This window comes from Macaca thibetana, chromosome 12 (assembly GCF_024542745.1).
Source record: "Macaca thibetana thibetana isolate TM-01 chromosome 12, ASM2454274v1, whole genome shotgun sequence".
NCBI lineage: Eukaryota > Metazoa > Chordata > Mammalia > Primates > Cercopithecidae > Macaca > Macaca thibetana.
Window position 1 is genome coordinate 10,812,047 of NC_065589.1, and position 27,941 is coordinate 10,839,987.

Consider the following 27,941-nt stretch of genomic DNA (forward strand, 5'->3'; position numbering starts at 1 on the left):
TACAGGCTTCTTCACCAAGGAATGCTTGGACACCTGAGTAATGAATTTCCAATGAGGACATGGGATGCAGGAAGTGCCACATTTATTTCACAACAGAACCCCTTTTCCACAGAGTATCTGACAGGAGGTTTCATGAAACATATTTTGGAAATTAAAGTGAACTCTCCACTTGGGCATAATGTTATATGGGCACATGGATTGGCTTAAAAAGGAAACAAGAATACTTCAACATTTGATCAACAGTAGGCAGTTGCTGGACATTTTAGAAAAAGGAGAAATCCATTGTTTGACCATGGCTAAACATGGGGAAACAGTATCACATTTTCCTGAACCACCCTAATCCCAGCCCTTCAAGATCTTATGCACCCCAAACCCCAGTCACATACATTAAATCTACACTTTATTTGTTTGTTGTAAAATGTGCTTTTTCCTCAATGAACTTTAATTTCAGTCCAGGATCTCCACCTCCCCTTACACACACACACACACACACACACACACGCACGCACGCGCCACCCTCCAACCATGTGAAAAATCCCCGGCGATTAGTCTATAACAAATATTGACACGAGGAGGGACAAAACCATGTTGAAATGTATTAGAATCAGAACCTGTACAAAAAAAAAATTAAAATATAACCTGAAACTGTTCAAGTTCAGAAGTCTAGTTAAGTCCTTTTCTCTTGCCAGGAGAATGCCATCATCAGAGGGCTCTGGGTCATCAGCCAAGGAGGGGTGAAAAGACAGAAGCAGCAACAGGTCCTTCAGCAGACAGAGGGGCATCGGTGCCACCATCCCTACCCAGGTGCAGCCAGGAGGAGTTAAAGATCTCGGGAGAGCAAGCACTAGCCAGCAGTTCCAGTGGGCCGCTGGGGCCTACACACCGAAAACAAGGCTGAGTAGTCAGAGGCAGCAGGAGGAGCGGCCAGAAGAGAACGCCACGCTGGAAGGAACCATTTCTGCCACCCAGCAGACCCACAGCACCCTCTGTCTGTGCTCAGATACCAGAGGTTAGTCAACCCAGCGCTCCCAACTAATTGGAGATCGGAGCTGGGCTTAAGAGGCTGAAAACCCGTGGGTTTAGTAAACATAGCCCAGCATCACGTCCCTCCACGGCCTGAACTGGAGCTGCCAACAAGGGATGAGGCAAGAGACGGAAAGCAGCGCATCTTGACGCCTGGCTAGAGATCGCTGCACCATCGTGAGGACTGTGGTACGAGGGGCTGGAGAGGAGCGCCCCCTCCTCACAAGGGGAGGGGCCTCCTTCACAATCATCCCTGGGGGCTGGTTAAAGCTGCCTCCAGCTTATAACCAGCCTGACAAAATGACATGGAGCAAAAGAAAAACTGGGAGGGACACAAGCCCTTACACAGAGACAAGAACCTCCTGGAGGGAAGCTGGGCAGTGTCTGACCCTGTTGGGATGGCATCGGTGGAGCCCCTGAGTCTGAAGGGAACAACTGGGGAAGGAGGGAGTGGGTGAGGGGGAGTTAACAGTTTTTCTGGAACAGTACCAACAGGGTGGGGAGGCGCTGGTGAGGGGACGGGCAGGTCTGGAACTCACTGTAGGTAGAGAGGGGAGGAAATGGGCCCTTGGTGTCCCCTCCCCACCTGACCCAGGCCTGGTGAGTGCCAGCTGCCCCAGCCGGCCCTAGTGGCGGCTGGAGACCAGACCTTTCACTTTGGACATCTTCTTGGTGGGCTGCCTCTGCTCAGCGTGAGGCGGACACTCCCGTTCAGCCAGCTGCTGCTCCATCTCCTGAGCCGAGGAGGATGCGGTGGCTTTGAGTGTCTTCTTGATGTTGGTAACCTGGTGGGGAGACAGAGAATTGGAGTGCTCAGCCTGTATGTGCTCACCAAAACTTGTTCTCACTATGTCTTCACTTCAGACAGGAAGCTAAAATCCTCTACAAGAAAACCTGAAATTCTCTTCAGAAATCCAGATGAGGAGAAACAAGCCTGGGCTACTCACAGCAGATCTGTGGAAATGAATCAAGCAAAAAAGTGGGACTAATGCTCTCCTGGTTGAAACAAATGGAAGGGGACCATTTAGCAAAGAGGCACAATACCAACAGTGAAACAAAGTCATGATTAAAATGTCCTCAGAAAAAGAAAGAGAGACCCAAGAATTCTGCACTCCGCTGTTATTCATGTATAAAACCACAAATAGTTTCATAAAAACTTTGGGAATACAGCTCCATGAACCCTTCTTGAATAAACCAGTAGAGGATGAACTTCAGCCAACTAAGCGAGAAATGAAGAAAATGTAATAAAAGTACTAGCAAAATGCTATGACACTACTGTGTGCAGTATACGTATCTTTCACTTAACGAAGTACAGACTGGAAATACTTAAGCAGCTCTTGAACATTTTTCCACGTCAGAACAGATATCCTCTGTGACATGTGAATCCTATTCTACTGGGAGGGTTCTCCGGTTTTTTGAATTGGTTCCTAGTTTGGGTTTCAGTGCTACTCTGAACAGCCCTCTATGTTTACGTTTGCATACTTCTGTGAACATCTATGGAAGATACTCCTAGAAGTGAGCTTTCCAGATCAAAGTGGATTTACATTTTACATTTGAATCAGTACTGCTATATTGCCTGCTGAAAGGTGACTGCTCCAAACCTTTGCTCCTCAGTTCGTTGAGAGGAAGAAACAGCAGGAAGAGGATGGTGGTGGTAGGGAAGAACTGTGCAGTCAAATAAGTAATAGCTTTTTTAGTCTTTTTTTTTTTTTTTTTTTTTTTTTTGGAGACAGAGTCTTACACCGTTGTTCTGGATGGAGTATGGTGGCGCAATCACAGCTCACTGTAGCCTCAACTGCCCTGCTTAAGTGATCCTCCCACCTCAGCCTCCTGAGCAGCTTGGACCACAGGTGCTTGCCACCATGCCTGGCTAATTTTTAAAAAATTATTTGTAGAGACAAGGTTTCACCATGTTGTCCAGGCTGTTCTCGAACTCCCAGGGTCAACTGACCCTCCTACCTCAGCCTCCCAAAGTGCTGGGATTACAGGCATGAGCCACCACACCCAGCCAGTTTTCCACACAGTGAAAAGGAGCTGTCAGGGTCAAAACTTCTGAACAGTCAGAATATCTCATGAGCTTGAGAGTAAGAGACAGCCCAAATGGAAAGACAAAACAATGCTATGAGAGTGAGACAAAAATTGGGTTCCTGGAGGAGAGCCATCATCTACAGAATCCACCTTAACTAGATCATAAATTATTTTCTGTTGTCACTATTTGGAGACGGGGGGAAGAGCCATGCCCCAAACTTCTGTAACCTCAATCAACACTGTAGCCTTTCTGAAGAGAGAGTGACAGAGGACTGTGGGCTGGAACAGTCATTACAGAGGGCAGGCTGGGCATGGTGGCTCACACCTATACTCCTAGCACTTTGGGAGGCTGAGCAAAGAGGATCGCTCGAGAGCAGGTGTTCAAGACCAGCCTGGGCAACATAGTGGGACCCTTAAAAAAAAAATATATATATACACACACACACACACACACACACACACACACACATATATAATTAGCTAGGTATGGTGGCATGCACCTGTAGTCCCAGCTACTCAAGTGGCTGAGGCAGGAGGATCGCTTAAGCCCAGGAGGTAGAGGCCACAGTGAGCCATGTCTGCACCACTGCACTCCAGCCTAGGTGACATTCAAGTGAGACCTTATCTCAACAACAACAAAAAGAAATTAAAGACAAAAACAATTAGCCTGGTGTGGTGGCACACGCTTATAGTCCTAACTATTCAGCAGGCTGAGGCAGGAGGATCACTTACATCCAGGAGTTTGAGGCTGCAGTGAGCTATGATTACACCACTGTACTCCAGCCTGGGTAACACAGCAAGACCCAGTGCCTAGAAATAAATATATATATAAAATAAACAGAGAGGGGAGTCATCTCTGGGTTTATCCAGTGTCCTGCCAGACAAGAAAACACCATCTGGGAACCCAGAATCTGAGGCATCTCGCCCTCCCAGCGGCTCACTGCTGCTTTGGTGTATCTTATTCAGTGAGTCACCTGGCAAGGTGGTGAGTGAATGATCTGGAGCAAGTCAATGGCTTATCTCTTTCTCTGATAAAAGAGATATTATTTGTTTTACTTTAAGGCATTTTTTTTTAATAGAAATAGGATCTTGCTATGTTGCCCAGGCCGGCCTCAAACTTCTGGGCTCAACCAATTTGCCTGCCTCAGCCTCCTAAGTAGCTGGGACTACAGACACATACTGTCATCCCAGCTAAGGCATATTTTTATGACATTGGAGGAAAAATTAAGAAATCTGATTTCTCAGGAAACACCACTTTATAAAATAACATTCTAAGGCTTCTTCAATTTGATATATTTTCGAAATATCCAGAAGATTATACGAGGTTAAAAAGGGCGTGACTTGACTTTATTTGCATGTCAGTTACCTGTGCCTTCCAAAGAAGATCCTGCAATTTAACATTACCGAGGGAATGTGTTTTAAGGTTTCCCCAAAAGCTGACAAAATTTTAATCAAGACAGACATTAGAAAACTAACAAGTTTTTGTTTCAAGGACTGTATTTCCAAAACGGTATCTTTCCAAGCAAATAATTACCTTTCCCATTTGGCAAAACAGCTTTATTAGAAATTTAAAAACAAAACCAAAAAAAATTCCTAATTTCATCTTGGCTGATAAACACTATTTAGCCTTATTTCCTCAAGTTATTTGTATAATAATTTTTACTAAACAATCAGCTTATACTACAAATAGTTTTCTACATTATTTAACATGTCTTAGATTTACTGACAGTCTCATAACCCCTGCATGAGTAAGGAAAAGACATTAATCCCCAAATAATGGTTATATTTTCAATCTGCTTCACCTGTGTTTTTGTAGCATAAAGTCATTACCGGTCTATCAGAAAGTAACACCGGCATTTATTTCTCTCTTTAGAGTGGCCCAAGGTGATCTGGACTAGGTTTGGACTCAGAGTATCTATGGCTGGGCTGAGTGATGAGTCCCTGACCTGCCAGCCAAGGAGCAAACTCTGCCTGTGGCACATTCACCAAAGGCAATGCTCCGCTGCCAGCCTCTCAGCAACTGACCAGTTCAACCGACCCCCAAAGGCTTTGCTGTTTTACTCTTTTTCTTTTCAAAGCTCAACACTTCCAACGCCTCTCCTTCACAAAGCCATGAACTCACCATTCTCACTCTGGTCCCGAGGGAGCCTGCGCATCACCCTTCTGCAGTCACAGAAGGGTAAGCCTTCTTCTTTTCTGTACTGCCACTCCTTACCATAACGCAGCCTCCCTCTCTCATGGTGACTCGATTCTGTTTAAAAGCCTTTGAGATTCAAGATCCTGTCAAAAGCTTTTGAGCAAATAAGTAGACAGAAGCATGGACGCTTTCCCCTGTCATTCAGATGCCTATTTACTTCCTCAAGCAATTTTGTCCTGTACAAACTGCTCTCTCATTCAGCTTTTTTAGGTGTCAGTAACCCTGATATGCAATAAAAAGAAATAAGACTTGGCTCAGGGAAAAACTCGGTTTTTTCTCCAATTCTGAAATACCAAGATCAGGTACCTTCCTTCCTACTCCTCAACACATGCCCCGCACTCAAGCCATCTCAGCCACACTCGTCCCCCACACCACACTTGGAAGCAGTCATTCCCCCTATGCCCTTCTGTTTTTATGTACCCTGTGGGGGGTGTTCTGCTCCTCCCCAGGTCGCCCCTCTGATCCTGCCTGGAGAGTTGAGCACCAGGTCCACACAACCTGCCCTGACTGCTGCAGCCCACACTGATCTGCCACCCTTCAACCTGTACTTGCCTGGCAGTGCCTCTCACTCTTCGATGGCCTCCCACACCACTGCATCTCCTTCGTGTTTCAGATGCATACACCTCATTCCTCCAATAAGACTGCTGACAAATCTAAGTCCTCTACAGTTGTTACCACTTTGAGGCAAAATGTAAACATCCTGCAGAGGAAAGGAGGGCTTCTTGGGCAAGTCTCTAAGCCTAGGAAATGAGCCCTTTATCCTCCACAAAGGCCCAGCCTGGGCCAGGGCAGGGCCATGGCCCTCACACTGGGATCCATTACAGAGACACTTTGCTCAAGTCAGCTTTACCGCTGCATTTATAACACACAACTCATAAATGAGACTTCTGAAGCACTGACAGACTCTCCTAGAGAAAGGGGATCTTAAAAGTCAACTAGCTTCGGGCCGGGCGCGGTGGCTCACGCCTGTAATCCCAGCACTTTGGGAGATGGGCGGATCACGAGGTCAGGAGATCGAGACCATCCTGGCTAACACGGTGAAACCCCGTCTCTACTAAAAATACAAAAAATTAGCCGGGTGCAGTGGCGGGCGCCTGTAGTCCCAGCTACATGGGAGGCTGAGGCAGGAGAATGGCATGAACCTGGGAGGCGGAGCTTGCAGTCAGCCGAGATTGCGCCACTGCACTCCAGCCTGGGCGACAGAGTGAAGACTCCGTCTCAAACACACAAAAAAAACAAAAAACAACAACAAAAAAAAGTCAACTAGTTTCTTCCAGTAGCTGGGCAGTTGTAAGTGCAGACAGCTCCTTCTAGGACTCCAAATTGGCCACTCCGGTAGGTCAACCAATTAAACGCATTTTGGCCTTGTGGACTTTCTTAAGAATTCCAATTCCTCTTCCACAGAGCCACCCTTCAACTGATAACAAATATCATCCCCACAGACTTGTCTTCTTTTATCTAAATTTGGTAGAGTCCTTAATGACTTTCTTCCTCCAGTGGCCTAGCTTACAGGCTCCTCAAAACATGAACCTCAGAAATTTTCAAGTAGGATTGCACTGCTAGAAAAAATGCAGCCTAGTTCCATCAGAGACCTTAAATATTTAGGCAAAAGGAGAAAGAGGTTCCTGTGACAGGAAACCTTCCTTCAGTTGAGGCACAAAGAAAGGCAGATGAGAGGAAATGCAGTGCACAGTTGGAAAAGTGCTACAAAGAAAAAGAGAACTGGGTGACGGAGAGAGCATCCCTCTCCAAGAGGCACCAGGAAGCATACTTTTGGTGCACTGTATAAACCTCAAGATTGTCACTAACTCCTAGGGGATTTTCTACATAATGGAAAACAGAGCTTACTTTGTCCAGTTACACTTTACAAACTCCATGACTGGAATATAGCCTACTTTGTAAACGTAGCAATAGTTATAAATTAACATTCCATATAACATCAGACATAGGCACATCCAAATATAAAGAAAAATGAGGCCGGGTGCAGTGGTTCAGGCCTGTAATCCCAGCACTTTGGGAAGCCAAGGCAGGCGGATCACTTGAGGTCAGGAAGTTAAGAACAACCTGGCCAACATGGCGAAACGCTGTCTCTACTAAAAATACAAAAATTAGCTGGGCGTGGTGGCAGGTGCCTGTAATCCCAGCTACTCAGGAGGCTGAGGCACGAGAATTGCTTGAACCCAGGAGATGGAGGTTGCAGTAGTGAGCCAAGATCACACCACTGCACTCCACCCTAGGCAACAGAGTGAAACTCCATCTCAAAAAAAAAAAAAAAAAAAAAAGTGGGTTTGGCATGGTGGCTCACGCCTGTAATCCCAACAAAGAGGGAGCCAGAGGTCGGAGGATAGTTTGAGGTGAGGCGTTCAAGACCAGCCTGAACAACACAGCAAAACCCAGTTCTCCATAAAAAAAAAAAAGAAAAGAAAAGAAAAATATCAGCCAGGTGTGGTAGCATACACCTGTAGTCCTAGCAACTTGGGAGGCTGAGGTGGAAAGACTGCTTGAGCCCAGGAGGTTGAGGGTGCGGCGAGCTGTGTGTGCACCACTGCACTCCAAGCACTCCAGCCTGGGTGATAGACTGAGACAGTCTTTCAAAAAGAAAATACTTTCCAAAATCAAATTTAAATGTGGAAGTGCTTTGTAATGTTCTAAGTATTACCTCCCCACCACAGTGCTTTCTCAGAAATAATGAAACAGCTCATAATGGTCCCCCAGGTATGCTGGAACTAGAACTAACATGGGTTTCCACAAAAGCCTAAACGGAGAGAATATTCTTCCACAGTCTGCGATAGGGCTGACTTCAGTAAGGAGGGCTCTTAAAGCTACAACTCACCAGAAGAAAGCTGTTGTTATAAGATTCAGGAGGGGGACTTCACGTTTTTCCCTCTGAAAACAAGCAATCTAATTTAACGACAAATAAAGAAAAGATCACCAATCAGTTGACAAAATCGGCTTTTAAAAGTTCGGCCAAGGGTAACAGAAGCATAAATACAAACAGAATACGACAGAATCACCCTGGTGCTTCGTAGACTTCTTTTTCTTTCAAGTCAGTAGCTATTTGGTGAGTACCTTCCGTGTGCCTCAAGTAGGTGGCAAGCAGCCTCCACCACTTAGCAGCGAGATCATGCATTTGCTAAATGGGAAAAATGACAAGGCCCTAAGCTTTGGCCATGCTCAGGGAACAGACCATACTGGTCTGGTTCAGATTTTCTAAAAGATTATTACGTCAATAGATTGTTTTAATTGGTGGTGGAGGTGGCCTTGGCCTTTTCCTCAGATTTCTTTTTCTCAAACTTAAATCCTTACCGCCACCTGCTAGCAGCACCAGGCTCTGCTAGTGCACACACCCATCCTCTGTGTTTAAATAACCAAAATTTAAAGAGTCTACACTGTTGTGTAACTACACGGTGTGCCTCAAACTTTAGTCAGTGTCTCAAACTTTAGCCAAGTGTCTACAATAGCTCTGTGCACACCCACCTTTCTTTTGTTGGATGCTATTTATCATGAAAATAAACGTGAACAGTTCACATTCTAAAACTAGTATCATTCACCTTCGTTAATGACCTTGATACCAAATATTCGGTAGTGTGGTTAGCCTCCCAACCTCACTTTGTACAGAGTTTGATTTATAGGGAAGAATAAACAGAAAGGAGAGAGTGGTCAGCCCTTCCTACTTTGTTCAGACCTCAATCCCAAGAGAAAAGGCCACCATCATCAAGAGGGTGGTTGCACAGCTTATTAGAAAAACAGCAGGCTGATTTTCCTAATTGTCTTTGCTTTGGGCTGTTAAATGTAGTTCATACTTCCTTGCCCAGGCTGGTCTCGAACTCCTGGACTCAAGCAATCCTTCCTCCTCGGTCTCTCAAAGTGTTGGGATTACAGGTGTGAGTTACTACACCCAGCCTCATACTTCCTTGGCTAGTAGGATTAAACATGGTCTATGAATTGAACATCCACAGAGTATACGTATATAGGGTGGTGTGTGTGTGTATTCAAAAAAATTAGCTCAAGTTCATGAAAAGCAGAGTGCAGCAGTCCACTGACACACTTTCATGGTGTGCCAGAAATAGTCAGTTGAACATCTGAGTACCTACTATGGGTTAGGCATGGGACCAGAAGCTCGCCTTACAAATAGGATACAGGTTTTATTTTCAAGAAGTGCATATAACAGTACAGGGAATCACTCCAAATTTCACAAATCCCCCTTTGAAAGGCACATCTACTCATCTCTTATGCTTCTTAGCTGCAATTCTGGGTCCCACTCTGCCATACTCTTAGACACCTGATTTTCAAAATTCATTAAGCATCATTAATACTTCAAACCCCATCCACCCTAGAAAAGAACTTCCAATGCTACGGAAAATCAGTGCTTCTGATCTTCAGGGCTCCAAATAAATTCTGAAGTGAGGTCACTTCATTTGTCAGGTTACACGTACACAAATGCCCATAACGCAAAGGCTGGGGCCTACATCTGTCCAAGAAGCTAAAAGTTTCCTCAACAGCCAGGTGTCATAAAACCACGCTTACATCCTTTTAACTTCACTTGCAGCTCATCTGCCAAATTTTATCCCTTTCTTCTTTCCATATGAAATATGTCACGCATTTTACACATTTATAATATATATGTACAGTTCAGACAAAAAGAATAAAATGAAACTAGGTGCCCACCACGCAACTTAAGAAGCAGAACATTCCCAGGGCCTTGAAGCCCCACATGCCCCTGCCCAGCTGTACCCCTCCCTCCACTCTACCTGGTAACTTATCACCATCCTTCTATCCATTTTTAAGATCCATCCCCAAACTCATTTTCTTTTGCTCTACAGCTGCAAAGTACATGTGTACTGAAACTACAACATTCTCTGTTCTCAAAGCCTGATCGATCACCCTATGCTGACGAGGAATCGGAAAAAACAGAGAACACCAAGAGTAGGAGCCGTGTCACACTCATCCCTGTACCCCAGCACCTAACCCAGGCCCATTTGTTGGTGACTGCTCGTTTCATCTACAACAAGACTCGTAAAACAAAAACATAAACACTGCAAAGGAATAAACAGGTATGCCCTGGAGAGAGAAACAAACGTTCCTTTCCTTCCTTACCTCTGCTTCTACCTGCTGCTGAGTTCGGTTATGGTTCTCTTTGTACTGGTTGGCTCTCAGAACTTGCTGCTCGATGCCCAGCAGAACTGCTTCACAGCCATCACACCTACAACGGAGAACACCAGCCCTGAGCTGCAGAATGGCCTGGGAAGTCTCTTCCAGGCTCCGAAATCTTCCTCCCCCAATAGCTCTCCCCAGTATCTTACAGGGACCTCCTTTAATACTCTCTCTGCCACATCTCTTGCCCATTCATACGCGCCCAAAGACAAGTACTTCTAAATACATAATGCAGGACATTAGGAGACAAATATGGTAGTCTGGGGCTAGTTTCTTAGAATACAGCTTTAATTCTCAACTGTGTATCTCATGGAAGATGGTTGTGTAGCACATACGATTAAAGAAGGTAGGACAGGCCAGGGGTAGCGGCTCCCACCTGTAATCCCAGCACTTTGGGAGGCCAGCGGAGGCGGGGGAGTGGATCACCAGGTCAGGAGTTCAAGACCAGCCTGGCCAACACAGTGAAGCCCCATCTCTACTAAAAATACAAAAATCAGCCAGGTGCGGTGGCAGGCGCCTGTAATCCCAGCTACTTGGGAGGCTGAGGCGGGAAAATCGCTTGAACCCGGGAGGCCGAGGTTGCAGTGAGCCAAGACCACACCACTACCACACTCCGGCCTGAGTGACAGAGTGAAACGCCATCTCAAAAAAAAAAAAAAAAAAGGTAGAATAGATTTTATAGATGGCACTGAGTAGTCCTTTTCTCAACAGTTTTCTCAACAGAAAAAAAAGATTTTCTAAAAGCATCCTGTTTTGAAGTTTCCTCCTTTTCTCAGAAGTTTAAGTTGCTTCCTAATTGCCATAACCCTATTTTATCTTCTCCACTATTAATTTTTTTAAAAACGAAAAAGTTGAAAGACTACAATGAATATCCCCATTCCCTCCACTTAAGATCCAACAGTGTGAGCATTTTGCCATATATGTGGTACCCCTCAGCCTATCAATTTTGTTTCAATCTACCTCCAGCGCCTAAACATGAGTTGTAAGAGTCTCTACTAGTAAACATCCTGTGGTAACCAGTTAGTCTGGCACCTCCATGTCAAACATTTTGGGGGCTTAAAAACAGGAAACCAGACTATGGACATAAAAAGCTGTGTCAGCCATGTCAAAAACAGAATAGGACAGCCAATTTTTTGGCAGGTTCAGAAACTAGATTTCGTGTGCCAGACCATTTTCGTGTTGGGGTATTTCTAAGTTTATTTCTTATTTATCCTAAGTTTTGTAACCTATTGAAAACTTCCGCTTGTGTCAGATGTTGTACAGAGGTGTTTGGGGCTACACTTGAGACAGAAATTGGGGTGAGGAGTGAGCAACACATGTCCTGGGGTGTAAGAGTAGCTGAAGTGAGGGAAACTCAGGGGGCATCAGGCCCCAAGGAGTCAAAGTGGCACTGCTCCTCTATGGATATGCTTCCTCGGGGATAAGCAGAGATTCTCTCTCTCCCAAACCTGTGCATGAAGCTCGCTGGCTCTGCTTCACAGCTCCCAACATGCCATGTGCATGCCTGGGAACACACTCTCCTCACCTCCAGGTATACTCTAACCCTGGTACTCCTTCAAAACTGAGCTAAAACTTCTCCAATCAGTCCATCTGACTTTATAAGCCCCAAATAATTTAAATCATTCCACAGTAAATCCTCATAGAACGTGTGACAGCTCTTGTAAATATCAAATTCCATTAAAACAGAGAAAACGCAAATGTCCCAATGCTTTTTATATACCAGAATATAGTTATCAAATATTCTTTGTATGAGTTGTATTCCAAGTTAAAATGACCTACTCCTTGTCTTCCATGTCCCTCATGGTGTTTCACAAACATTAGCCCAATATGTTATTGATTTTGAACATAAGTTCTTTTATCCAAAGAATCTTATAAACATGTTAACTTCAACAGGGATAGAAAAAATAATAATAAAAACAAAGAATTTTACAAACACTAGCCTTCCTGAGTTTGGTCAAACCTGAGTGTGAGTTTGGAAAGGGCAGGACTAGCCTCACACAGCTAGGACACACAGACTCCACCTGCTAACCCTGGGCGTTTTATAGCCCACTTTTAAATAGCTCCCAGTTGCATTTAAGGCAAGAACTATTTCACAACCAAGGCACCAGGAGGCCTGAAGTGACTCCTGTTGTTGCACAGCTGTGATCACAAATGTAGCCCCACTCTCTGGCTCACTAAGCCCCAGCTCCCAGGTAGCCACAGGCCCACCCCAAACCCTCAGCTGACACCAGGAAATCACATTTTTGCAAGGAGAGGCACAAAAGACATGCTAGATATCTCCCTCCTCCTTTCAGCCTCACCATTCATGCAGGGTCTTGACAATATTATTGATATCCTTCTTTCGGATGTCACGGCCAATGCAGAAATCCACTTCCAGCAGCTGGTTTCGCTGGTCCAGCTTGCCCTGGATGATGTCAGTGTAGACAGCCTCAATGATGAGGTCTTCTAGTTCCCGAAGATTCCGCATTTCCAGGTCTTTCAGCAACACGGAGTAGGGGATACACTGTAGATAAGGCCATGTGATCATTATAAAAACCATCTGGCAAGCATTCGCGAAAATGCAGGTATTATTCACATAGCCAACAGCTGCCTCTAGGCTCGGGAAATGCAGACTAGTGGTAATTATTAATAGCTAGGGCAACAAGAGGTGGATAAATGAACCATGAGACCTAGAAGACCCAACGACATCTAAGAAAGCAACCTCCTGGTTCTCTGCCTCCTTGGCTTTCCCCAGCCTTCAGATTTCACATGCTGCAGCATACTTGCAGAGATCCTAAAAACTTGTACCAGTGGAGAGAAAGGGAACTACTGAGTATATGCCACTCTGCCACCTTCTGGAATCTTTCAGACTTTGTCAGATCACCATAAATCTCCAGCAGATCCCAGTCACTGGAAAGAACTGGCTACTTGCCCAGCAGAGTGCAAAAACAAAAAAAAAACTTGCAGGCCAGCACATCTACCTATAGGTGGCCAACAGGTACTGCCAGCTCAGACATCATCCTGAAGTTTGTATCTGTTTTCTCAGACACTTACAACCAATACGAATTCCCCAACAATAGTTCTTTATTGGGCTGTACCAACATTCTACATGACTCCAAGACTCCAGTTTTCTGCAAATCCTTTGCCACATCACTACTAGTTTGAACATTAACACAATGATCAAATCTGTAGAAACAAACACGAGGAAGATACATACAGAGAAGAGAGCAAATATACCTAGAAGGGTTTTCTATGGCTAAAGGCACAGATATCCATGGGCGGTGGGTGGACTTACAATGACAGGTTGCAGAAATGAGGAAAAGGGTCACTGTTACTTCTTTACTACACTTGAGAAGTCCACAATCAGGACAAGAAAAAAGGTCAGGTCCTCATTTCCCAACAAAATAGCCCTCCCACCTGAAATGCTAGGCTGAGAATCAGAAATGTGTCATTAGATCAGATAAAATGATTTCAGCAACCGAAATTGCAATCCAAGAACAAGACAGACCAAGTGCAGTGGCTCACACCTGTAATCCCAACACTTTGGGAGGCTGAGATGGGAGGATCACTTGAAGTCAGGAGTTTGAGACCAGCCTAGGCAACATGGTGAGACCCGTGCCTCAATTTAAAATTTTTTTTTAAGTTAAAAAGGCCGGGTAGGTGGCTCATGCCTATAATCCCCACACTTTGGGAGGCCAAGGCAGGCAGATCACCTGAGGTCAGGAGTTTGAGACCAGCCTGGCCAATATGGTAAAACCCCGTCTCTCCTAAAAATACAAAAATTAGCCGGGCATGGTGGCAGATGCCTGTAATCCCAGCTACTCGGGAGGCTGAGGCAGAAGAATCGCCTGAACCCAGGAGGCAGAGGTTGCAGTGAGCCAAGATCATGCCACTGCACTCCAGCCTGGGTAATAAGAGCAAAACTCTGTCTTCCCAAAAAAAAAAAAAAAAAAAAAAGAAAGAAAGAAAGAAAGAAATATATTTATCTCTGAAGCTCAATCATGGAGGGGAAATGCTAAAACCAAATTTTTTAAAAGGCATAGTCCCACAGAAACTTAGACACTTAGACTGGGATTAGGCAGAGAGCCAAAATCAACTATAAATTAACTAAATCTGGACCTTCATTATTAATGGCTATGAGCAGCTGGCTGCAAAGCTTCTTCTAAATCAACTGTGGGAGAGGACTTAAAGGTATAGGGGAGTGGTTGGTATCTTATACAAGGTTAGGGTCTAAAGTTAGCATGTGAGGCAAAATTCCAATTAGTGTAATAAACCCTTGAAAATCCCAGAGAAAAGCAGTATATTAAAAATCTAACTGGGCATGGTGGCTCATGCTTGTAATCTCAGCACTTTGGGAGGCTGAAGTGGGTGGATCACCTGCAGTCAGGAGTTCAAGACCAGCCTGGCCAACGTGATGAAACCCTGACTCTACTAAAAAATATAAAAATTAGCTGGGCATGGTGGCAGGTGCCTGTAATTCCAGCTACTCGGGAGGCTGAGGCAGGAGAATTGCTTGAACCTGGGAGGTGTAGGCTGCAGTAAGCCCAGGTTGCACCACTGCCCTCCAGCACGGGTGACAGAGCAACACACTGTCTCAAAAAAAAAAAAAAAAAAAAATTTAGCTGGGCAGGGTGGCCCATGCCTGTAATCCCAGCTACTTGGGGCTGAGTAGGGGAATTGTTCAAACCTGGGAGGCAGAGGTTGCAGTGAGCTGAGATCACGCCACTGCATTCCAGCCTGGGTGACAGAGTGAGACTCCATCTCAAAAAAAAAAAAAAAAAAAAAAATTCTAGCTAGTCCAATATAGCAAGTTTTTCCTCCAGGATGGGCAGTTCACTGTGCACTGAGCAAGAGATAAAGTTATTAACTTGCCTTGAGATGCCTTGCTATTTGAAAAATGTATATCTTTACCAGCAGTCTCCCCTTAATATGGCAAAATGCTCATGCCACATGCAGCACCATAGCATGCCAGGACTGAGACCTGCTGAGTCAATCACTGCTGGGCATACTTTTCCTGTATGGAATGGAGAGTACTTGTCTACACTATTTTATCTTTTCCTCTGTTGAGCAAATCTTACGCATTTATGATGTGACTCTCCTATGTGCAGCTGGGACTTCCCTCATTGATGCCAATGAGACAGCTGACTTGGGATAAGGAGGAAGACAAGCGAGGGCTCAGGACCGTACCTTCATTCTTGATGCCAAGCTCACGATGGTAAGATGCTTCAGCTTGTTCTGCTGAGCTGTGCTCAGTTCTGGCAGGCTCTTCTTGTTGGCTGCTCAGTCCCACCCACCACAAAAATCAAGACACAAAATAAAATTAGGATTTCTTTTATGGAATAAGCTCAACAACTCCCCAAACCAAATCTACTACTGAATCACTATCATGACTTTGCACTTATTCATTTGGCAAATATTTCTGTCTTCTTTGGAAGACTATGTACTTCCAAAGAAGAAAAGACTCAGTTTCTACAAACAGAGTTTAGTCTCCTAAAAAGCAAACAAGCAAAATGATGTGGCAATTATCTTAACGGAGTACTATTTGTGCCCCTTGTGACATTCAGCTAAGTTAAACATATCTTCATCGAGCATCTGTTGTGTGCATACTCTGTCCTGAGAAGAAGCAAGGATGAATAAGATGGGCTTTGCCAGTGTTGCTGCATGGCACAGCTCCAGGGCCACCAACCACCTAGAGGTGTGCAACTTCATGGCCCTGGACTTGTCCTCGGTCTTACAACCAGATGTTTCAATAGCTACAAATGCAAAGCAGAACTACCAGAAGAAAGGTACAAGCTACCAGAAGAAAGGAGAGGGAGGAGGTAGGGGTAAGAGAAAGAGATGAAAGGGGAGGGGGAGAGAGAAAGAGAACAGTATCATTTGGGAGGTACAGGAGATAGAATTCATGGACAAGATGGAGTTTGAGTTGAGCCTCGAGGAAGAGACAAAATTTCAATAGTAACCATAAATGATAGTAACAGCAAGGGCAGCAGCTGCAGCAGCTAACATAAATAGCAAGCTTTACATCTTATGGATCACATAGGTCCACACATACATACACACATCCAGTTCATCTTAACAACCACCCCACAAAATTCCAAGTGTCCTCAATTCCTTAACCATAATTCTGGATTCCAACAAACTAAATCCAAACTGATTTTTTTTCCTTAAGCATGGTGCTGAAATTCACCTGCTGAGAATTTTGGACCTGAACGGAGACAGGCTTTTTATCCCACTTGTTTCCACATTCCTCTGAAAATGTTACATAAAAAGGCAGCGCATATTACCTTTTTAAAGTCCCAAAAATTCTAAATTCTGAAACATGTAGCTTCGAGGAATGTAGGTAAGGAATAACGGACTTGTATTGTTACTCCCATTTTACAGACGAGGAAATTGAGCTGCATAAGGTTACTTAATTTGTCAACGAACACACAACTAGTAGAAGTGGAGCCAGGCTGGCTACACGCAGTCTGGTAACAGAGTTTGCAATGCTGCCTCTTTAGTAAGCGAGGACAGAAAAACAGAACACACTCCCTGGAACAAAGGGAAGGTCAGAAAAAAATGTGGTGTACCAGGAAGTGGCAAACTGTCCAGTCTGAGAGCCGCACAAAGTAGAAGTGACCAGGGAGAAAGAAGAAGTCAGGGATATCATAGAGAAGACCCTACGTATCAGGCTACTGTCATACCATTAAAAAAGGGTAGGAAAGCCAGAAAAAAATGGTTTGGGTAGAAGGTAAGTTAGTGTTTGGACACACAAATACCTCATCCTAATATTTAAGATTCTAATTTAAAATGACTCAAATGCCCTACAACAGAAAATAGGCTAAGTAGATTATGAAATATTAGGTTGTGAAATATTAAAAATATTACAAAGACTTAAAATATGGATAAATGTCTATAAGTGGGAAACAAGCAAGACATAAAACTATATACATAGTTATACCTATGTAATACAAAACACAAACTTAAGGGGCACAAAAAAGTCCAGCATCCAAATGTCTGATGGAAATACAACTATGAGTGACATTTATTTATTTGTTTGTTTGACAGAGTCTTGCTCTGTTGCCCAGACTGGAGTACAGCAGTGCGATCTCAGCTTACCACAATCTCTGTCTCTCAGGTTCAAGTAATTCTGCTGCCTCAGCCTCCAGAGTGGCTGGGATTACAGGTGCCCACCACCACACCCAGCTAATTTTTGTATTTTTAGTAGAGACAGGGTTTCACCATGTTGGCCAGGCTGGTGTCAAACTCCTCACCTGAAGTGATCTGCCTGCCTCGGCCTCCCAAAGCGCTGGGACTACAGGCATGAGCCACCGCGTCCAGCCTATGAGTGACTTTTTAAAAATCTATTTTCCAAATTTTCTTCAATATGCTGGTATTATTTTGATAATATTTAAAATGTTGAAATATTCTACAGGTGGGTATTCTGACACTTCATGGCACTCCAAGAGCCCTACAAACACCAGTCCTCAAGAATCTCGTCTGGAAAATAAACAAGGGCTACATTTGTGGATGAGCACACACAGTCCCCATTTTACCCACTAGAATATAAAAGGTGAGAAGGAAAATTCCCTTTGTGAGGTCACCTACCAGGCACAGCAAAATGGGAGGCAGCCAGGTCAAGAAGTCTCCCCACTACCCCATGCTTTATATCTCAAACCTTGATGGTCTTCCAAACTGAGCAACATAATTAAGACAAGTCTTTTGAAGGATCTTCACCAACTCACCTATGTAATCTGGGTATGTCCCATAGGCAAACAGGTTCAACAACTGCAAATAAGCAGCATTAGCTCCTTCCGCAAGCTGAGGAGGGAAAAAAAAGTTCACCACAGACCAAACTGTCTACCAATCACTGTAGTGTTCAAACAGAGGACGGGTGAGCATGTGTCAAAGATGCCATGGCTGTTTATTCTGTAATATTTGATTACTTGGCCCCTGGGGTCTCTCTTCCAACTCTGATTCTTTGGGAAAAAATAAACAAGATTACTAAAGCCCCAAATTTAATATCTCTCCCTCAGGAATGTTTTACTTTCTACACAGCATGCCCAAGGAACTGCTTTTCTCTCTCACACACATACAAAGCATTAAGCATTGGAAGGAGTTCAAATCTTCTCAAGATTCTATTTGCATTAAAACAAAGACTGCAGCAGCCATATCTACATACTAGCTTGGTAGGTATGGCATGAGCCACCACTAACCCAAAGTGAACAAAGCTCAGGGTTGCTTCCAAGTTTCAGGACTACATGTGGACTATGAACCCTGGGAGAGACCAGCACATCACAGGGCATGACAGAAAGCCAGGCTGGGACAGAAAACCAGTGTATCAGTCTGCTCCAAATCAAAATGTTCATTAAAATTACTTACTCTTCACTGATGCTGATGGCAAAAAGCCATGTGTAGAAGAAAAACGAAAGAGCCACTGTTCTGCCTGTAACTTCTCTGCTGTCAATTACGTTAACTGGTGAGTTTTTTGTTTTTTTTTTTAAATCACAAACGTGCTCCTGTTACCCTTCCAACTTACCAAGCCCAGTAACCTCTAAACAGGAATAGCGGTACTACTCAATTTTAGCCTTTAAAAAAATAAAGATTCCAAGAAATGCATCTATAATTTCAGATCACTGAAAGGCAACCAGCTTATTCTCAGCTCACATAAGGAAAAACGCAATGTATGGAGAGATAAAGGCGGTCTGCCAAGCACCCTATGGAGAACTCCAGCATCCTAATACCTCAGGCTACTTTCTCAGGTTACCACAAACCTCCTGAAGTCCCTGAATCAGAAGGGGAAGAAACCTGGTAAAGACCATCCAATCTAGCCCCCACTTTTCAGACACATAAAACTAGCCGGAAAAGAGTATTTTCTCCAGAGCAGATACTCCAACACTTCTCCCCCTGGCCTAAATCAATAAAGCCTTTCTGGCTTTACTTTCCAACCATCTCCTCTTAGCCAATCTTCCACAGTTACAAAACAACTACTTGGCATATTCATGCAGGCTTTTCATGAACCTGAAGGAACATATTACCCTTTGGTCATCTCTTGTGTTGAAAAACGAACCCAGTTCTCTCAAATTTTCTTCATAAAACTCATTTTCCACTTCTGGCAAATTAAATTTTTATTGAAAACCTACTGTGTGTCAGGCTATGTATTCAGCTCTAAAGAAACAATGTTGAGCACTACAGACCTCCTCACAGAGATTACAGTTTGGCAAGCAAGCCTGAAATTAAATAAAAATTTACAATGAAAAAGTAAAAGTGGCTCTTCTCATCTCTGACCATCACAGGTAGAGGAGTCATAAGTGGGCACCTGAAATGGCTGCGCTGTGGGGAACTGCTGCAGTTTCCCCATCAAGAGGAAAAGGCGGACACACAGCTCCGAATCCAACAACCTGAAGGCGGCAACTCCTTTTGTTAAAACTGACTGTGGATGTGGAGCCAACAGCAAAGGTGTTGTAGTGGTCATGAAGGTGATAAACTGCCTAACAAAAGCAAACCACCTCCTATATGCAAATCGCCACCACCAAGAACTGCAGGGCCACTCTCAACAGCATCCGGCACATGCTCCACAAGAGGTACCACCACCCAGATCGGTGCGTGGCAGCCTTCCACAGAGCCAGCACCAGCCTGCAAAGCCAGAAGCCTGTGAGGATGAAGAGGAAGGGCACCTGCCCCACCGATCCACCAAAAGCTCCTGAGTATGACCCTCCACCCTACAAAGCAATAAAGATGCTCACAGACTTTTCTCAAGTAAGTGAATATAAACAAATAAAAATGTTCAAAGTGGGAAGTAGAGGTGGAGAAGTATAGATTGCTTTACATCTCTTTGTTCCTTCTGTTCAATGGATCTTCTCATTTTTGAGGCACAATGACCAAAACTGGATACCCAAGGTTTTAATAACAAGCAAGCAAACACGTAAAATGAACTACGTCCTAGCTTTTCATGTCATATCTAACACATTTAGCATAGCACTGTCCTTTTCCACAAGAAAAATACACTCCTATTCATGTCCATTTTATGTTCAATAGCAGTAAGTTTCTGCTGTGTGTCCCTGACCAATCCTCCTTATCGATAATGCACTGGAGGTTTCTGGTCCCTAAGAATGCCTGAATCTACCCCTATTAAACATCAGCCCATGCTTATAGCACTTTTCTAATTTATCAGGATCAACTTGACTTTTTTACTATCTTTTAGATTATTATTAGCAACAATCTAATTTTACCCAAGTTGAGATAAAAATACTGGATAAAAGGACCCAAGGATATCCTCTCAATCTCTTCCTCTGCCCCACCAATTCCCATCCCTCTCTCAATAGGGTACCTCACAGGTTCACAATACTTCAGCATTGAAATTCTTTGGAAACCTGGAGAATTACAGAGAGTCTCAGAACAAAGAGAGAGAAATTGTTTGAAAACCGTTCTTACCTCCTGCACGTTGGCCAGCTCCAGAAGTTCTCCAAAGACATACACTCCAGGAGCCTCTAAGACCTGGCTTATGAGAGCAGTGAGGGCTGAGCCACTGGTACCTTTGGCTAATAAAATAAACTGCTCCAGGAGGTTACTTGAGGGTTTCTGTTCCCCTGCCATTCTCTGGCCTTGAAATCTGTCCAAAAGAAAATTGTGTCATTCTTCCTTCTCCTTTGCAAAGTCTATGCCTATTTAGTGCTGAATCAAACACCAGAATACTTTAATTTTATAGTGTTGATAAAGAAAAACCAGGCCAGGTGCAATGGCTCATGCCTGTAATTCCAGCACTTTGGGCGGCTGAGGTGGGTGGATCACCTGAGGTGAAGAGTTCGAGACCAACATGGCCAACATGGCAAAACCCCATCTCTACTAAAAATACAAAAATTAGCCAGGCTGGTGGCAGATGCCTGTAGTCCCAGTTACCCGGGAGGCTGCGGCACAAGAATTGCTTGAACCCAGGAGGTGGAGGTTGCAGTGAGCCAAGATCGCGCCACTGCACTCCAGACTGGGCAATAGAGCGAGACTGTCTTTTAAAAAACAAAACAAAACAAAAAAAAAAAAACAGTTCCTGAGTCCAGATGCAATTACCACCTTGGGAGATGGGTGGAGTTCAACCTGGAGTTAAAAGGATCTTTTACTAAATTCTGGTGTTTGAAACACACTCTGTAAAAGTCATTTCACTTCCACCTGCCCCTCCTCCAGAGGCAACACCTTCTAAGTCCTTAAACCTGACCAGGAGCTAAAGAAAAACACAGGAGTTTCTCAGCAGCTGTTTTATATCCACCTCGTTTACACATTCTGGTTAAGAAATAAAGGATACTGCCTATACCCAGAGGCACCAGATGTAAGCAAAAGCAATCAGTTACAGCTCCCACTGTGTCATCAGAATCCCATCTACAGCCAGAGAGATAAGGAAAACAAAAAACCAAACAAGAAAGATGTCTTATTTAATCAAGTCAGGTAAGCACAGGTAGAGGGAGACATCATTTTGAAAGAAAAACAGCGACATACCCAAACTAAGAACATGCATGCTGTGTAAGACCATGGGGGAAAATCCCTGTATTCGGCCTCCTCCTGATACGACATTTTAACCAAACGTGACTTCAGAATGTGTAAAAAGAACTCAAGAAAACAATAAAAAGATTTGGGAAAACAGTGAAAATATTCTATAAGCGCTCCGAAGACATTAAGTACAGGAGGGTCCCTCAACTGTGTAATCTAATTACAAGCTGAGTGTACAGGAGTTCCAGGTAAGATTTCTCCTCTAAGAATGATACATATTACAGCAGCGTGACAAAATGAACGAAAGACGGTATAGTAGAGTGGAGCAAAGAACAATTCGAAGAATAGTTTGGTGAAAGAGAAACTAAGTTTTGTGTTGGCAGGCACACATAATAGTTAACCTTCCACAGTATTACAGAAACAAGTATGTCGCCTCACTCAGGGTTACCTAAGAAGGTCCGGTCAGACATAGAAAAAAAAAGTGACGTGCTGGGGAGCAACGGGTTTTGAGGAGGGAAGGGAAAGGGAAAAGAGAAGAGGAGAGGATATGAGGCAGAAGGGAAGGAATAGGGAAGAAAGGAGGGTCGGTGATGGTCAAGAGAGGAGGAGCGAAAAGGTCCTTCCAGGAGGACCCGTGTGAAGAGACAGATAGGGATCTCTGCCAAGAGACTGAATGTTAGGAGGTGGGGGTGGAGAGCGGGTAGGGAAATGGAGAGAAACTTGTCCCTTCAAAAGATCTCGGCTTAAGGAGCAAAGCCTGTGGGCGCAGAGAATGTAAAGAGATGGAGACAGTCGCTTTCTTCTGGAGTGGGAGGGCCAGAGGCTAGGCACAGAGCGGAGATAAATTCCCGTCAGGGGAGGGCGCTATTTGGATGGACCGGAGTGGGGCAAACGGGCAGCCTTTGGGGATGGGAAAGCGAAGACAGCCACAGCACTGATGCTGAGGGTCGCAAGCTGCAGCAGACCTCGCCGCGGGCGGTATGCTCCAAGCAGGGCCGCAGGCGTGGAGTGAGGAGCCGCGGGGCGCGCTCCCCAAGGCGGGGGCGGGGCGGGCACGGCCGCGGGCTTCCTTGGCTGCGGGCACTAAGCCGGATCGTCGGGCCGAGCCTGGAGCGCCGGCCCCGCTCGGCCCACCCTCTCGCTAGCTCCTACCTGTCCGAGCCACCTCTCGGTCCTCTTAGTCGCTGGCTCGGCCTGCCGGCGCCTGCCCGCAGGTTGTCAAGCGTCCATGATCACCCCGGCGTCCGGCGCTTTTCTGCCTCCGCCGACCCGTCGCCCGTGCAGCTCCCCCGGAAGCCTCCCACCGCTGCACTCGCGTTCCGCCCACACAAGGTTCCACCCGCCGCGTTTACTCCCTTAGACCTCCGGTGGGGAAGTGGGGGTGAGGGGGCGGAGAAGAGGCTGCAGCCCGGGAACCAGGCGGGGACGGGGTGGCTAGGCGCCCGAGGAGACGAATGCGGCCTAGTCGATACTGCAGCCCAACCGTCGCCATCGCCCTCCCGGGCCCCAAATCCTCCCCTTAGGCTGCGTTTTGTCTCTCAGGAGCTCCCCATGGTTATTGCGCTACCCCTGGGCACGGAGATACATTAAGTCTACTAACTACCACTTATTGAGCGTTTTTCCATGTGCCAGGTGCAGTACATGCATTATCTCGTTGAATTCTCATAACTATGGCTTGTATTATTGTTCCCATTTTTCAGGTGAATTAACTACGTCCTAAAGTCAGAAAGTGACAAAGCTTGCTTTGGAACCCAGGCTATTTGAGGCCGAAGACCATGTTCTTTACCTCTATTCAGAAAATGTTTTAAAATAAGCAAGAGATGGGTTAAGCCAACAAGGTTCTATGACCAAAATGTCATTGATAGCGTTGCATCTGGTGCTTACCAACTCCCCGGGGAAGATGGCTAAGAAATGCCACATCATTGAACACTTAAACTGATTCCTGTATACATTCCAGTCTTTCAGGTCTTGAAAATGAGAGAGAAAAACAGCCCTATTTGCCTGTTGTGCATTAGAATGCAGAAATTAGGACAAAAGCAAAGGAGCCTAGCACCAACTAATTCATTCATTTATTCAAAAACATTTCTTTAGCACCTATTATGTCCTGGAAAGTTATATGAAGATAAAACGAAGTTCTTCCCCTCAAAAGTTCCAATGTGTTAAATGCTATGAGGAAGATATGACAACACTTTGGAAGCACAGAAGACAAGAGGTTGGGCAAAAAGGGGAGTAGTGCCCATTGTCACAGAGGTTTGCACTGTGCAGCATATACTGATGTCAAAAAGAAACCCAGAGTGGTTTGACCCCAGGGTTTTCAAGAGTGAGAAATGAGGGGTACAGAGCTGGAGTCAGATCATCAAGGGTCTTGGAATCCACATGCCAGGTACTGGGGAACTACTTAGGCTTTTTAAGCTAAGAAGAGGTATGAATAATTAATTGCCTTTTTAGAGTGATCATGCTAGGTGCTTTAGGAATGGATTGGATGTGGAGAGAATTGGAGGCAGGGAAAACCTCCAGTGAGGGGACCGATTTATTCTAGATAAGACATTGTGAGATCTCGAACAAACGTAGTGGCAATTGCTGGGCGCGGTGGCTCACGCCTGTAATCTCAGCACTTTGGGAGGCCAAAGCGGGCAGATCACCTGAGGTCAGGAGTTCGAGACCAGTCTGGCCAACATGGCGAAACTCCGTCTCTACTAAAAATACAAAAATTAGCCGGGCATGGTGATGCACTACTAATCTCAGCTACTCTGGAGGCTGAGGCATGAGAATTGCTTGAACCCAGGAGGCAGAGGTTGCAGTGAGCCGAAATTGTGCCACTGCACTCCAGCCTGGGTGACAGATTGAGACTCCATCTCAAAAAGACAAACAAAAACAAAGGGAGTAGCAATTGGGGTTGAAAAAGAAGGGACACTGTTGGAGACATTTAGACTGTAGAATTTATAAGACTTGGTGACCAGCTGAATATAAGGAGAGGGAGGGAGCATAGCACCCAGGATTCTGTCCTGGGAGACCAGAGCTGTCTGGAACTGGTGTTAAGTGAACAGGGCTATGGACGAGGAGGGACAAATATGGGATTGAGAGGGAGACAACAGAGTTTAGTTTGACTTCATAGAAATTCCAGCAATGCCTCTACTTCCTCCAGAATAATGTCCAGACTCCATGGCTGCAATTTGGACTTAGTATTTTGGGTTTTTTCCCTTAAGAGACGGAGTCTTACTCTGTCACCCAGGCTGGAGTGCAGTGGCACTATCATAGCTCACCTCAGCCTTGAACTTCTGGGCTCAAGGGATCCTACCACCTCCACCTTCCAAGTAGCTAGGACTACAGGTGCAGGCCACCACACCTGGCAAATTTATTCTTTTTTTTTTTTTTTTAGAGATGGGGTCTCTCTGTGTTGCTGAAGCTGCTCTTCCCTGATCTCAAGTGATCCTCCCACCTTGGCTCCCAGAATGCTGGGATTACAGGTGTGAGCCACCACACCCAGCCCATGGCTGCAGTGAAAGCCCTTCCAAGTGTGCCTCCCTCCTAAGTCCTCTAGCTTTGTCGCACCCCACCCCCTTCACAGTCCAAACTCCCATGCCCGGCACAACTTATACCATCCCTCTCAGACACCAGGCCTATGCTCAAGCTTGCTCTTTTTTGGAATGCTCTTTTATTAGCCTGTAAAAAACCTACCAACTCTAAAAGCAAGGATTTCTGAAATCCAATGCAAAAAACACTAACCATAATAGAAAACATGGAACTATTGCACTATGTTAAAATTAAGAATTTCTGCTTGGCAGATGCAGTGGAGTACACCTAAAGTCTTACTATAGCTACTTGGGAGGCGGAGACAGGAGGATCACTTGATCCCAGGAGTTCGAGGTTGTAGTGGGCAATGCTGGTGCCTGTGAATAGCCACTGCATTCCAGCCTGGGCAACATAGCAGAGACCCCATCCCTCAAAAATATAATTTGTTTCAAAAGTCACCAGTAAGAGAGTGAAAAGACAAGCCACGCCTTGGAAAAGATATCTGCAAAGCATGTATCAAGGAACTCTATATCCAGACTGTAAAGAACTACAAATCAATAAGAAAAAAAAGCCCAATTTTTTAAAGTTGGGAAAAGAATAGGCACTTCAGGAACGACAACGTTCAACTAGCCAACAAGCATATTGAAAGGCGCTCAACATAAGGAAAAATGTAAATAAATACCTTAATGAGATACCACATTCAGCCAGAATGGCTACAGTTAAGAAGAATGACAACAAAAATCCTGTGTTGACAAGGATAAGAGGCACCTAGAACTCTTTCATATTGCTGGCAAAGGCGTAAATTGGTACAATCATTTTGAAAAATTGGCAATGTCTACTATCACTGATCATGTGCATAACCTCCCTACACACCGGCAATTCCTCTCCTAGAAATGGGTGCAAGTGTCTACAAAAAGAAACATGTAAGAATGCTCGCTACAGCTTTGCTAGTAATAGTCCAAAAAATAGCAACGCAAATGCCCACCAACAGTGGAAAGGTAAATTGTGGTATATATATACAACAGAATACTATTCAGCAGTTAAAAGGCTACACACAACATGGATGAATTTCACAAAAATATTGATAAAGTAAAAAAGCCAGACACATACTGTACATACTGTATTATTACATTTAACTGGAATTCAAGAACAGACAAAACTGATCTATGGTGATACAGTCAGAAGAGTGATTATCTCAATATGTAAGGAGGTAATACTGATTGGGAAGGAACACTAGGCGTGCTAGAAATGTTCCATATCTTGATTTGGGTAGTGGGGACAAGGGTGTATACCTATGCAAAAATTGTTCCCATACTGTATGTCACATCTCATTTAAAAAAAAAAAAAAAAAAAACTTTTTTAACATGGAAAAAAACTTCAAGTCCAAATGCCACCTTCTCCATTAAAGTTTTGCCAGCTGCAATTAACCTTTTCATCAGGGCCTCCTTAGCATTCTGATGTCGTTTCTTTTATGCCATTTTATCACACTCCATCTTGAATCTCAGTGGAGTCTCCTTATTTCCCTAAATAGATGTTTATCTTCCTGGTGGCAGTGACCATGTCCTTCACCTTTTACCCACTCAGTGCCTGACAAATAACAGGCTGAAAAGGTATTTATTGAATTACATGGAAGAAAAAATTGGGTGAGTTCCCAGATGGGTGAAAGAGGGGACAGGCAGAGGAAGGAAGGCCAAGAGAAGGACAGAGGAGGTTTCCAAGGAAACCGTGGCTCACACTGCAATTTTACCTACTTCCTGAAATCACATTAAATGTCACCTTGAGTGGCAAAAAACAAAACACCAAGTCCTACCTAGGCTGAAAATAAATATCACACTTCCTCACTTGAAAGAAATCCACCAAATAAATGCTACCTAATTCTGGGTGTTTCAACACTGGATAGGAAAACTGTTCAAGGAGAATAATTCACATTGCTATGCTGCTAAAAATATCACCTCCTTAGTGTGGTGCAAAGAGTCCAGACTGCAGGTCAGCCGACTTAGGGCTGAATTCTAACTCTGCCCGAACTTGCTGTGATCTGTGGCCAATCCCTTCGCCTCTCTGGGCCTCAATTTCCTCATACGTAACAACGGGGTAGATTAGCAAAGTCCCTTTATGTTTTGATATTCTGAGTATACAATCCATAGCTCTCCCGGTCCAAAGCAGGAATACAGCAAAAACCCCTGAAAAACACGTAAAAGGCGCCTCAGACCAACAAGCACGATTTGAAGAAGTCATTTTGTTATCTTTCACGGTTTAATCAGTGTTTTTGTTTGTTGTTAGCAGCCTTACCATGATTTGCAGAAGATGTCTGAGTTCCATGTAAACAGAAGTTAACTCTCTGCGGGCTGTCATCTTCTTTTGACGGTGAGAAGGGTCTTCCCGCTGGGTTTCAAGTCTCGGGATTCCGAAACCACCAACTCAGCGGGCGGGTTTGTGAATTTGCGCACACTGCGCGGCACACTGGAGTCTAAGTTACAGAGGAACCGAGTGCAGAGGATGCTGGGATTTGTAGTCTCCGGACCTCTTTGTGGTGCGCTGGGATCTGTAGTCCCCCGAGTGCGCCGCTGGAATGCTGGGAAATGTAGTCTCT

The 27,941-nt window shown here is 44.7% G+C and overlaps 2 protein-coding genes across 5 annotated transcripts in view; one reads left to right on the forward strand and one right to left on the reverse strand.

Annotated features, from left to right (window-relative positions):
- The window catches only part of NCL (nucleolin), a 405,499-nt gene that overhangs the window by 39,701 nt on the left and 337,857 nt on the right, over nucleotides 1-27,941 (forward strand). The window lies entirely within an intron of this gene.
- COPS7B (COP9 signalosome subunit 7B) lies at nucleotides 66-27,890 on the reverse strand. 4 transcript variants are annotated; one of them, XM_050751150.1, is made up of 8 exons: nucleotides 22,991-23,170; nucleotides 20,795-20,972; nucleotides 18,106-18,181; nucleotides 15,569-15,657; nucleotides 12,703-12,905; nucleotides 10,346-10,451; nucleotides 8,082-8,134; nucleotides 66-1,808 (listed from the first exon to the last, which is right to left on the reverse strand). In XM_050751150.1, exons 2-8 carry the CDS (start codon nucleotides 20,954-20,956, stop codon nucleotides 1,676-1,678), a joined length of 822 nt encoding a protein of 273 aa, XP_050607107.1. In that variant the 5' UTR covers nucleotides 20,957-20,972; nucleotides 22,991-23,170; the 3' UTR covers nucleotides 66-1,675. The 4 variants fall into 4 exon arrangements, with proteins under 4 accessions (XP_050607107.1, XP_050607106.1, XP_050607109.1 ...); XM_050751149.1 differs by having other exon boundaries at nucleotides 8,082-8,149; XM_050751151.1 differs by lacking the exon at nucleotides 8,082-8,134 and having other exon boundaries at nucleotides 575-1,808.